Source organism: Dermatophagoides farinae, chromosome 2 (assembly GCF_024713945.1).
Source record: "Dermatophagoides farinae isolate YC_2012a chromosome 2, ASM2471394v1, whole genome shotgun sequence".
Lineage (NCBI taxonomy): Eukaryota > Metazoa > Arthropoda > Arachnida > Sarcoptiformes > Pyroglyphidae > Dermatophagoides > Dermatophagoides farinae.
Genome location: NC_134678.1, coordinates 1,025,190 through 1,036,213, shown reverse-complemented (window position 1 = coordinate 1,036,213; position 11,024 = coordinate 1,025,190). Strand labels below are relative to the sequence as shown.

The 11,024-nt window shown below is 30.8% G+C and overlaps 1 protein-coding gene across 1 annotated transcript; it reads right to left on the bottom strand.

Annotated features, from left to right (window-relative positions):
* Positions 1-1,267: 1,267 nt before the first annotated feature.
* B-H2 (homeobox protein BarH2) lies at positions 1,268-10,617 on the bottom strand. The gene is made up of 4 exons (XM_075735810.1): positions 8,854-10,617; positions 5,207-5,352; positions 5,004-5,119; positions 1,268-3,105 (listed from the first exon to the last, which is right to left on the bottom strand). The coding sequence occupies exons 1-4, from the start codon at positions 10,316-10,318 to the stop codon at positions 2,133-2,135; spliced, it is 2,700 nt and encodes an 899-aa protein (XP_075591925.1). The 5' UTR covers positions 10,319-10,617; the 3' UTR covers positions 1,268-2,132.
* Positions 10,618-11,024: the final 407 nt, after the last annotated feature.

Below are 11,024 nucleotides of genomic sequence, written 5' to 3'. Positions count from 1 at the left end.
AATAATGTTGTCGATCATCATCATGATGACGATGATGATGATAATGATAATGATTACGATGAATGGCGCCAATAAACCAATCATCATTGAAATTGATAATAATAATCATCATCTTCATTATCATCATCATCAGGTATTTAAAATGAATTTTGAATGAATCATTAAACAGTAAAAAAAAACGAAACGAAACAAGCAAAATATGCAATATAACAAGAATAATCACCACCATCAACATCATCAAGCAAGTGCAAGCAAAAGAAGAAAAAAAAAAAAACTCATTACAATCAATTCAGATAATGAATTGCGTTTGTTTCTTTTTCTTCTTCATCATCATCATCTTCATTTATATATATGACATATTATCATCATTAAGGTAGTTAGAGCTATCTTTATATTTTCACAGCGATGCATATATAAAGAGAGAGAGAGAGAGTAATTTGTCGGCCTACCCCAAATGACACATGATATTACAACCGATTAAAGTGAATGTGAATGATGAAAATGGCAACAAAAAACAGCAATTTTTGACTGCTGCTGTTGTTGTTGTCGTTATTCAAAAAAAAAAAAAAAAAAAAAAAAAACTAACCAATATTCACATTCAATGATTGCTCATTATCATCATCATGTGTGTGTGGGTATAAATAATATCCATCTATCAATGTTTTACATCAAAAAAAAAAAAAAAAAAAAAAAAAAAAAAAAAAAAAAAAAAAAAAACATCCACCTACCTTTAGTGTGTATGCGTCTCATTCATGTGGAAAACAAAAAAAAAACCAAGTATAACACACACATGTTGAATGTATGTTCAATTTATATTGCCTTTAACCACCAGCAACAAGTAGATAATCAATGTTTTTATTTTTCGTTGATATTTGAACAATTTTAAAATTAAATTTTTTTTTTAAATTGCCGCAAGTAACATTATTTGAGTGAATGAATGAGAAAAAAAAATGGAAAAAGTTTTTTTTTCACCACAAAAAAAAAAAATTTTTTTTTCATCCATCCACATCAATCAATCATAACCATTAGTGTGTGTTTGCTGCAAAACAACAACAACAACAACGATGATGACGACGACGACGAAATGAGAAAATAAATCCGTTCAACCGGTAAACTGGACGAATTTTAAATCAGAGAAAAAAAAATTCTCCTCATTCAATGATCATCATCATTATTATTTTGGTTTGTTGTGTTTGATCATAAACATGATGAATGATTGATGTTTGCCATTTGGTGGTAATTTTTTTTTTACCAGTATACTTTTAAACGTCAAATCAATGATTTATTTGGATTATAAATAATAATAAATGATGATGATGACAATCATAATAATTACTAAACACCTTTTACACACACACACGCAAACACAGGGAAAAACAATACTTTTGGGATTGGAATCATTGTTTTTTTTTTGAACAAAAAAAGAAAAAAAATTAATTACACTGTTTCAAATGTAGAGAGAATAACTTATCAGAAAATTGTATGTATTTGTGTGTGTTTTTGTGTATGAAATGTTGGCTGTAAAAATACAGATCATAATTCATATATATGAATATGAATTGTGTGGAATTTGGAAAATTATTGATTGACAAACAACACACAGAAGAGAAGAATGCAACAGAAAAACAACACACCAAACCAACACTAATTGTATATTAATTATGAAATATTAAAAAATAATAATGGTAATGATGATGATGATGATGACAAGAGAATTAATTACGAGATTTTGTCAATCGTGAAATATTTATTCTTTTGTCTGTTTATTTTGTTGTGATACGATTCGATTTGGAGTTCGTCATCAATGACGTTATACGACGGCGCCACAAGATATTATTATTTATTATTATATACAAGTTGTATGTTTATTTTTTTTTTAAATTAAATTGAAATTGAAATAATTTAAATTAAAAATTTATTTAAAATGTTTCATCTATATTATAGATATATGTGTGTAATGAGGATGATGATTATGATTATGGAATGTTTAAAATGTGAATTTGAAATTTTCATCCAAAAATGAATTGAAAGATATTTTACATTTTCTTCATTGTTTTGTTTGTTCTGTATGTGTGTGTGTGTGCGTATGTGCCCACAATATATTTATCCTATATGTCCACCTCAGCATCAATTTATGGTGAACAACTTAATCGATCTGATGATTTTGTAGTCGCCGTAATCGCAGTGGTGGGTGGTGGCGTCAATCTTGATAATTGTCGCTGATGATGATGATGATGATTATGTTCAGGACTTGAATCACCTGCTGTTATGGCCGATGTAGTCGCCGCCACTGGTGAGGATGATGATGATGATGACGATGATGATAATGATGATGATGAGTGTGGTGATGTTGGAATGGATTTAATTTTCATAATATCTAGACTATTGTCACCACCACCAACACCACCATTATTGGGCATCATCATTTTAGGTATCATTAAACTGGACATGGAACGTCCATTTTCAAATATTGATGCCGATTGATTTGGTAAATTTAATCCACTTAAATATAATGGATTAAAACGACCAATATTTGTGGCTGTTGGTGTGATATATGATGATGATGACGATGATGATGAAAATACTGATTGAGTTGTTGGTGTTGAAATTGTCGTCCCTATTGTCGATGATGATAATGATAATTGTGGCGATTGAATTGAAATAGGTGAATTAGAACCATGTTGATGATTATTGTTAATGGCTATTGGTGGTTGTTGTTGTTGTCCATTTCCAATCATTGTTGATGTTGTTATCGTTGATGAAGATGATGAGGTTGCTGCTGTTGTCGTCGATGATGATGATGATGTTTGTGGACTAGGATGTTTTTGTTGTAATGCTGCAGCCGCTTGACGATAATAAATATCGAATGGTGTTGTAGTGCCAGATTGTGTTGCTGCGGCTGCCGCTGCAGCCGCAGCTGCAGCAGCCTGATTATTTGATAATGTTGGATTTGTAGCGGCGGCCGCTGCTAATGCAGCCGTAGCCACATTACCATATTGTGATAACCAATATGGTGATGTTTGTAACATACGTTGTACAGCGGCATAATTGCCTGCTTCAGCTAACAATTCCAAACCTACGGCTGTTTGTCGTTTCCATTTGGTTCTAAATATCAGTCATCATCAAGAATTATATATTGGAACGAAAGAGAAAAAAAACAACAACAACAACAACAACAAATAAATAAATTAGTTTCAAGTGCAAAAAATAAAAATAAAAAATCTTACACACAAATCAATCAAAAAAAAAAAAAAAAAAAATCATCATCATCATCATTATCGAATTATACAAGTTAAAAATTTTGACCTCACAAAAATATAACTCAATTAGTAGCAGTTCAAACAGTAACAACAACAACAACAATTTGAACTTAAGTTTTTTTTCGCTCTTTATCATTTCAAAAATACAAAAGAAAATTTTGACAGTTTTTTTTTCTCTCTCTCATTTGCTGATGTGTCTGGCGCCATAATCATCACCATCATCATCATCATCATCATTTGAGTATTGACCAATTGAAAAATATTGACCAAAAAAATATGAATGCAGCAATCAACAACAACAACAACAACAAAAAACCAATCACCAATCATCATCATTTTTTTCGTTCAACTTGATTGAATCCAATGAAAAAAAAAAATGAAACAGAAAACAGAAAAAAAAAATTTGTGTTGATTTGTAAATTAGTTTATAAATAATAAAGAAAATGAAAAAAAAAATTTCGTTCATCATCATCATCATCATCACATTTTGTCGGTTGAATGGTTCATCATCATCGTCATTTCTAATAGATCGATATTGGGTCAATTTTTTTTTATTGGGAGAATTGAACATCCAACCACAACAGCAGCAACAGAAGCCAAATTTTGTTTTGACAATAAAAAAAAAAAAAAATCTTTTAAACTAGACCCAAATGTATCTAATCGAGAATACATACTGAACAAACACACACACACACCACCACCAATGCAATCATTGTTCTGATCAATTGATAATGATGATGATGATCAGAACATCAAACACACATACACACACACACACAATGAGAGACAAATCATCATCGTTTGTTGATGAAAGGCCATAATTTAATCGTCAATTCAAATTTTTTTTTCTGGTCTTTCTTTTGTCCATACACACACACACTACACACATCTTTGACCATTTTGACCAAAATAATGATGATTATTTGATCGATATTAGCGCATCTTTGCAAAAATTTTAGATTGAAGTACTTGTTTGGTGCCATAATCATTACATAGATTTCAATATTCATGTCAATCAAATCATCATCAATACATCGATAGATGGATAGAAAGATAATGTTTCATATAAATTCAATTATTATCCATCCAAAAAAAAAATAATTGATGATTATTTCACTGTACTAAACATAACCCTGTTGTTGTCGTTGTTATTGATTGATTGTTTTTTTTGTGTTTGCCAGAAATATTGCTTATCAAGGGAAAAAAAATGAATAATAATAATCATTCCAGTATCGATCATCATTACATTGGTCATTGACCAAAATGGCCAATAATCACAACAAACAAACAAACAAACAGCGAGCAACAACAAAAGTCATCAATCGATTTAATCGATCTAAAAATCGTATGATTAAAGATTATGAGAAAATAGAAATGTTCATTTTGTCTGTTTTCTGTTTTTTTTTTTTTGTTTTGTTTTGCTCAGGTTTTAAGATCTTCAGATCAGATTGGACATATGAGTCTTTCTGGTTTTTTTTTTCGTTTTTTTTTTGATAACAAAAAAAAAGTCAAGCTTGGATGGTCAGCCAACCAAAAAAAAAAAAAAAAAAAAAACAACAGAAGCAGAAGCAATAAAAAAAAGGTATAACCACCGAATAGAGTAAGCGAAATTAACCCTAAGAATGCGAAACAAAAAAAATAAACCTATGACATTCATATATATGTATTGAATGATTGATGATTGGTGTATGTTTTTTTTTTCTTTCTTTCTCTCGCATGTACACATACACACACATCACTTACCGTCTATTTTGATACCAAGTTTTAACCTGTGTATCGGATAGATTTAATTTGGCCGCCAATTCCATACGATCCTGAACGGATAGATATTTTTGTCGTTCAAAACTTTTTTCCAATGTCTTTGAGTGATTGGACAAAAAAAATTGATGAAAATTAATAATAAAAAAAAAATTTGACCAAAACAAACGAAAAAAAACAACACCTACCTGTAATTGATGATCAGTGAATGCTGTACGAGCTTTACGTTGTTTTTTTTGCATTTTCAATTCCGGTATAATTCGATTAGCATGCTGTGGTTGATGAGCATGATGATGAAATCTTGAATCAGCTACAATGTTGTCGTTGTTTCCAACTAAATTTGATTTTGGAAAAAATGGGGGAGACGAGAAAAAAACAATTGATCAGTAATCTATAAATAGCAAAAAAAAAAAAATCCTTGACAATTGGTAACAAAACAAAAATGATGACAGCTTCAAGATGATGATGAGCCGCACAAAAAACCCACCAACATCCAAAAAAAAAAAATTTACATACAGAAAACATTATCATCATCGATACAAATCATTTTTGGTATTCGATTATCAACAAACAGAAACAAAACAAAAAAAAAAGACAAACGTCGTATCCAACATCACGGACACAATGACAACAGATATTGATTTGCCCGAGAAACAGAGACAAAAAAAAATCAAGTTTATGGTGGATATGAAATTGATTTTGATTTTGATTTTTTTTTCTCCACTTTCGTTTAGATCTCTTGCGATATGATAATGGATTTCTAATTTCTTTTTCATTTTTTTTTGTCTTTCAATTGTCTCCTTTTTCTCTTTACATTTGGAATTGTTTTGTTTGATGTCGACCGACATTTATAACCACCAACCAACCAACCAATCAAACCGATTGATAATTGATTGAGCAAATCAATGATCAATGATTAGACGATTAAAAACGATTTAAGATGAAATGAAAACGATTAAAAACGTACACACACACACGCACACACAGTGTTGGCATTTTCACTTTTCATTTACCTTGTGTGTGTGTATTGGATTTTTTTTTCCTGGTTTCCTGATTGACTTTTCTTTTCTTATTGTTTCTCTTTTTCCAATGACAGCATTATGATCAATTCGGAATCATTTAATCATCATATTGTGATTGTACAACAACAACAACAACAACACACCAATCAATCAATCAATCAAATTGATCAATTTGATTGATTGATAACAATTATGTACACATATGGTTATCGATAACTAATTATTCCAATTTTTTTTTCTTACTTTCAAATCAAAGATCTATCCATTGTGTGTTTGATTATCCTCATCATCATCATCATTGATCCACTTGAATGAATTTCATCATAAACTGTGTGTGTTGGTGTGCACACAATAATCACCGATATTGATTTTATTGATTTTATCGAAAGAGAGCGATAGAGAGAGAGAGAGAGAGAGAGAGAGAGGGAAAAAAATCCTTTTAATGATTCAACACCGTTGTGTTTTGTTGTATTGATTGGCATATTTATATGGTGAAAAAAAACCGCTAAATGTCCCAAGTAGAAACAATCAAAAAAAAAAAAAAAAATGTGAAACAAAAACAACCACAACAACCAAAGCAGCAGCCACAAAAATCCTATTAATCACAGGTTTTCATCGTAAATCGTTCATTATCTAACCATAAGCATTCATTTGATTTGATTCGATTTAAATTTTTTTTTTTTGTTTTCTGTCTGATTTTAAAATGCGTGTTTGTTGACAATTAAAAGCCAAATTCACTAAGAGCCATAATTTATCAGGAAAAACAATGGATGAAAACAAACAAAACAATTTTCCAAAGTTTCACTCTGTCTCAATTTCCCATGTTATAATTAATAATTAGTGAGAGATAGAGAGACAGTGGAGTGACGATAAATCACATGAATTATAGAGAGAGAGAGAGAGAGTGAGAGAGACAATTTAAAGGAAAAAAAAAGAAATTTCAAACGGGAAAATTTCATATTTATCGTTTGTTGTTGTTGTTGTTGTTTGTTGTTGTTGTTGTTGTTGTTGTCAACAAAAAACACTCAAACTGGCTGTTAATCGATTATTTTTTTTTTCAATTTAAAAGAAATGAAATGAATTGAATTTCAATTTTTAATCCAATTTCAATTGCAAAACAACAGAAAACTTTGCAAATTTTTTTTTCTCTCTCAAGGACAAAATTATGATACACACACACACACACACACAGTGTGGACCAGGAAAAATGTGATTTAGCGGAAAAAAAACAAAAATTCCATGGATGGTGAGAGAAAGAACGGATGCGAATCACCAATAAAAAAAAATTGCGTGACCAAAAATCATTATTAATAACAACAACAACAACAAACAAACGACAAATGACAAATGAACAGCAGATATAAATCTCATGTGATTTCATTGCATTTGTTTCGTATGATGAAATGTGAATGAAATTTTTTTTTTTGTAAATCAAACCGATAAATGGATGGTAAGCCTAGGCTAAGGTTATTTTTGTGTGAATGAATCTCACCGTTATTTGAGAGTGGATTCAATTCCGTACAAAAAAAATGACCATAAAAGTTGAATAAAACGGACACATCATCATCATTCGATTGATCAATTAAAAAAAAAATTTTTTTTTTGTCGGTGAATTCTCAATGGGACGCCCAGTGTTGTTAATTGTTGTTTACATACAAAACAAAACAAAACAAAACAAAAAAACAACGAAACAAAGTCAAAAAAATAATTTCAAAATTCAACTCGTGACCATTATTTTCATCGCCATCATCATCAAAAATCAAATGCTCAAACCACACACTGTGACAGAGCCATCATCATCATCATCATTATCATTTAACACTTAACACGTTGATTATTTGTTTGTTTACTCAAAAATACTGGCTGTTTCAATTTTTTTTTCTGTTGTTGTTGTTTGTTTGTGTGTAAGTTGAAATAAAATTGAAAAACATTGACAATTATAATTTGTCAGTGTTTTCATTTCATTTCATGTGAATGATTGATGTATTTGGCTGCTGTAAAAATGATTGTTGATTGTGTGTGTGTTTTTTTTTTTTGCAAATAAACAAACACAACATTCATGTTGTCATTCAGTCAGTCAATCAATCAATCAATCAACCAAACAGTCAGTCAGTCAGTCAGTCGGTTGGTCAAGTGTCGATCAATTAGAATTTTATAATGAATTCATAATTAATATTTTTTCATAGGAAAATATTCTCTCTGGTTCTGGCTGTTTTGCCATTTTTTTTTTTCATATTCAATTTGTTTGTTTGCATACCGACACCTTGTTTCAATTCAATTGTTGTTCACTCACAATCATACGTGTGTGTGTGTGTGTTTTTTTCGGTGAAAAAAACATTTAGTTCAAAAGAAAAAAAAAATATTCTGGGTGTCGTCATTTTTTTTTCGTTGATAATTTCATTTTGAATTTTCGCTCTCTCTCTCTCTCTCTCTCTCTCAGGAATTGATTTTGATTTTTTTCATTATTTGTAAATGAAAAAAAAGTGATTATCATTTGTCGGTAAATTCATGGCTTCGTTTTATGGATCAATAGAGATTGATTTTTTTTTTGGAATTATCACCACAAGGAATTAGAATCAAAAAAAAAAAAAAAAAATCAATAATCTCCAGGGATCTTTAGATTTTCAAGAAAATGAAAACAAACAAACAAAAAAATGACATTTCGGTAGCTTCGTTTCTGTATTTTCGTTTTCAGATTACTAATTACCATTTTTTTTCGGTATTTTTATTTTGTAATAATTTTGAAAAAAAAGGTAAATGTGATTTTTCTGTGTGTTTGTATAATTTTTTTTGTATTGTTTGGTTGCACTTACCTCTACTACTACTACTTTCATCTTCACCGTCATTTGATGAACAAAGATCATCATCCATACAGTCATTATCCAAATCACCATCACTATCTCCAGCTATTGTACTATTATTTGATGAATGTATTGATGATGATGTGGCGGCCGCAGCCGCAGCCGCTGCGGCTGCTGCTGCTGCTGCCGCATTTTGTATCTGTTCCATTGTTGTTAATGGTATGTTTGATAATGAACCAAATGCTGATGGTGGCGGTACTGGTGGTGGTGGTGGTGGTTGTATTGATGGCTGTCTAATTGTTGTCGCTAATGATGATGGATGTGATGATAATAGATTCATTTGGCTAAAAAAATTTGCTGCTACTGTATTGGCTGATGATGGAAAATTATTATTATTGGCCATCATTATGCCACTACCGACACCATTTTTTGGATCATTATTTGGCTTTGAAGCGGCTGCCGCAACAGCTGCCGCAAATAAACTATATGCATTTGCCGATGCCGCTGCACGTAATGATAAATCATGTGCATTGATCATTGTTGATGATGGTGTTGTTGTTATATCCGATTCAATTGTTGTCGATGATGAATTTTTCAATATATCATTGATGAAAAATGATGATTTTCTCTCGTTTTCCATCATCATCATTTGATGATTATCATCATTATCATCGCAATCATCAACATCAAGATCAGAATCAGAATCTGTTTTACTATTATTATGTGGTGATGATGATTTAGGCCTATTCATTATTGATGAATGATGATTTTTTACATCATCACCACCACCATTACCAACATTTTCTTCACTACTACTTGAATGACTTTCTGATCTTAATGAATTTGATGATTTTTGTTGTTGTTGTTGCGATACAATTGTTTTTGGTGATGATGATGATGATGATGATGGTGGTGGTGGTGGTAGTGGTGGTGGTGATGAAAGATTTTTAAAATTTAAATGATTAAATGCACTAATATGATGATGAGGATGATGAGAATGTTGTTGATGATGTCCAATCTGTGTCATTATATTTGGATGTATAAATTGTCTTATTGTTGGATGATGATGATGATGATGATGAAGTTGATGTGGATGATGATGGCCCATAGTTAATAATGATCCACCACCACCACCACCACCACCGCAATGATCATTTGTAGCTGAGGATGGTGGTGGTGGTGGTGGTATCGAACTGGTCATCATTTGTGTATTATTTATAAAATCAATATATGGATTACTATTATGTGATGATTCTGTTATGGTTGCTGTTGTTGTTGATGATGATGATAAATTTAATTTTTTTGTATCAATTTTATCTTGTAAATTTAATGACGAAGATGTCGATGTTGATGATGATGAAATACGTCGTCGACGACGTTTTAATCGATTTTTATTATTATTATTGTTATTAATTGTTACTGTTGAATTATCATTTGAATTATCATTATTATGGCTTGATGATATATCAATGGTCATGATGATGAATTTCAAATTTTAAATTTTTTTTTTTTAAAGGAAAAAAACACAAAAATTTCATTTATTTCAATATACAAACACACTTGCACTGGCAAACAAACACACACACACACACACACAAATGATAATTGATAAATAATGAGAAAAAAAAATTCAATTTTCAGGTAAAAAATGAAAAAACAAAATGTTTTGCTTGCTTGCTATTTTGTCGAGCAAACAAAATGATATTGAACGAGAAAATAGCAGAGTGAGTACCTGTGATGATGATGATGCTCTATGATCACGACAACAACAATAATGATGATGATGATGATGATGATGGATAATAAAATAGACTTGTGTTTAAGTGTATATTGTCGACTGTAATTGATACGACTTTTGTTAGTCGTTTTTCAATGAATGAATGTAGGTATGTTAAAACTTGATTGAATGAATGAGAGAAATAGAAAGAGATAGAGAGAGAGAGACACTCACAAAAACGGCCGCTAACATCCAAAGATACAATTTTCTCTCTCTCTCTCTCTCTCTCTCTCTCTCTCTCTCTCTCTCTCTCTCTCTCTCTCTCTCTCTCTCTCTCTCTCTCTCTCTCTCTCTCTCTCTCTCTCTCTCTCTCTCTCTCTCTCTCTCTCTCTCTCTCTCTCTCTCTCATTCACTTATGAAAACAAAACAAAAAAAAAGAAAACATTTTTTGACTAACTGGAAAAAT

Excerpts from the sequence above, each read along its gene's own strand:
- B-H2 (XM_075735810.1), bottom strand. The coding sequence starts at position 10,318 with ATGACCATTGATATATCATCAAGCCATAATAATGATAATTCAAATGAT. Across the intron at positions 5,353-8,853 it reads TGAAAGTAGTAGTAGTAGAG|TTGGAAACAACGACAACATT; the intron begins GTAAGTGCAACC and ends AATCAAATTTAG. Across the intron at positions 5,120-5,206 it reads TCACTGATCATCAATTACAG|ACATTGGAAAAAAGTTTTGA; the intron begins GTAGGTGTTGTT and ends AATCACTCAAAG.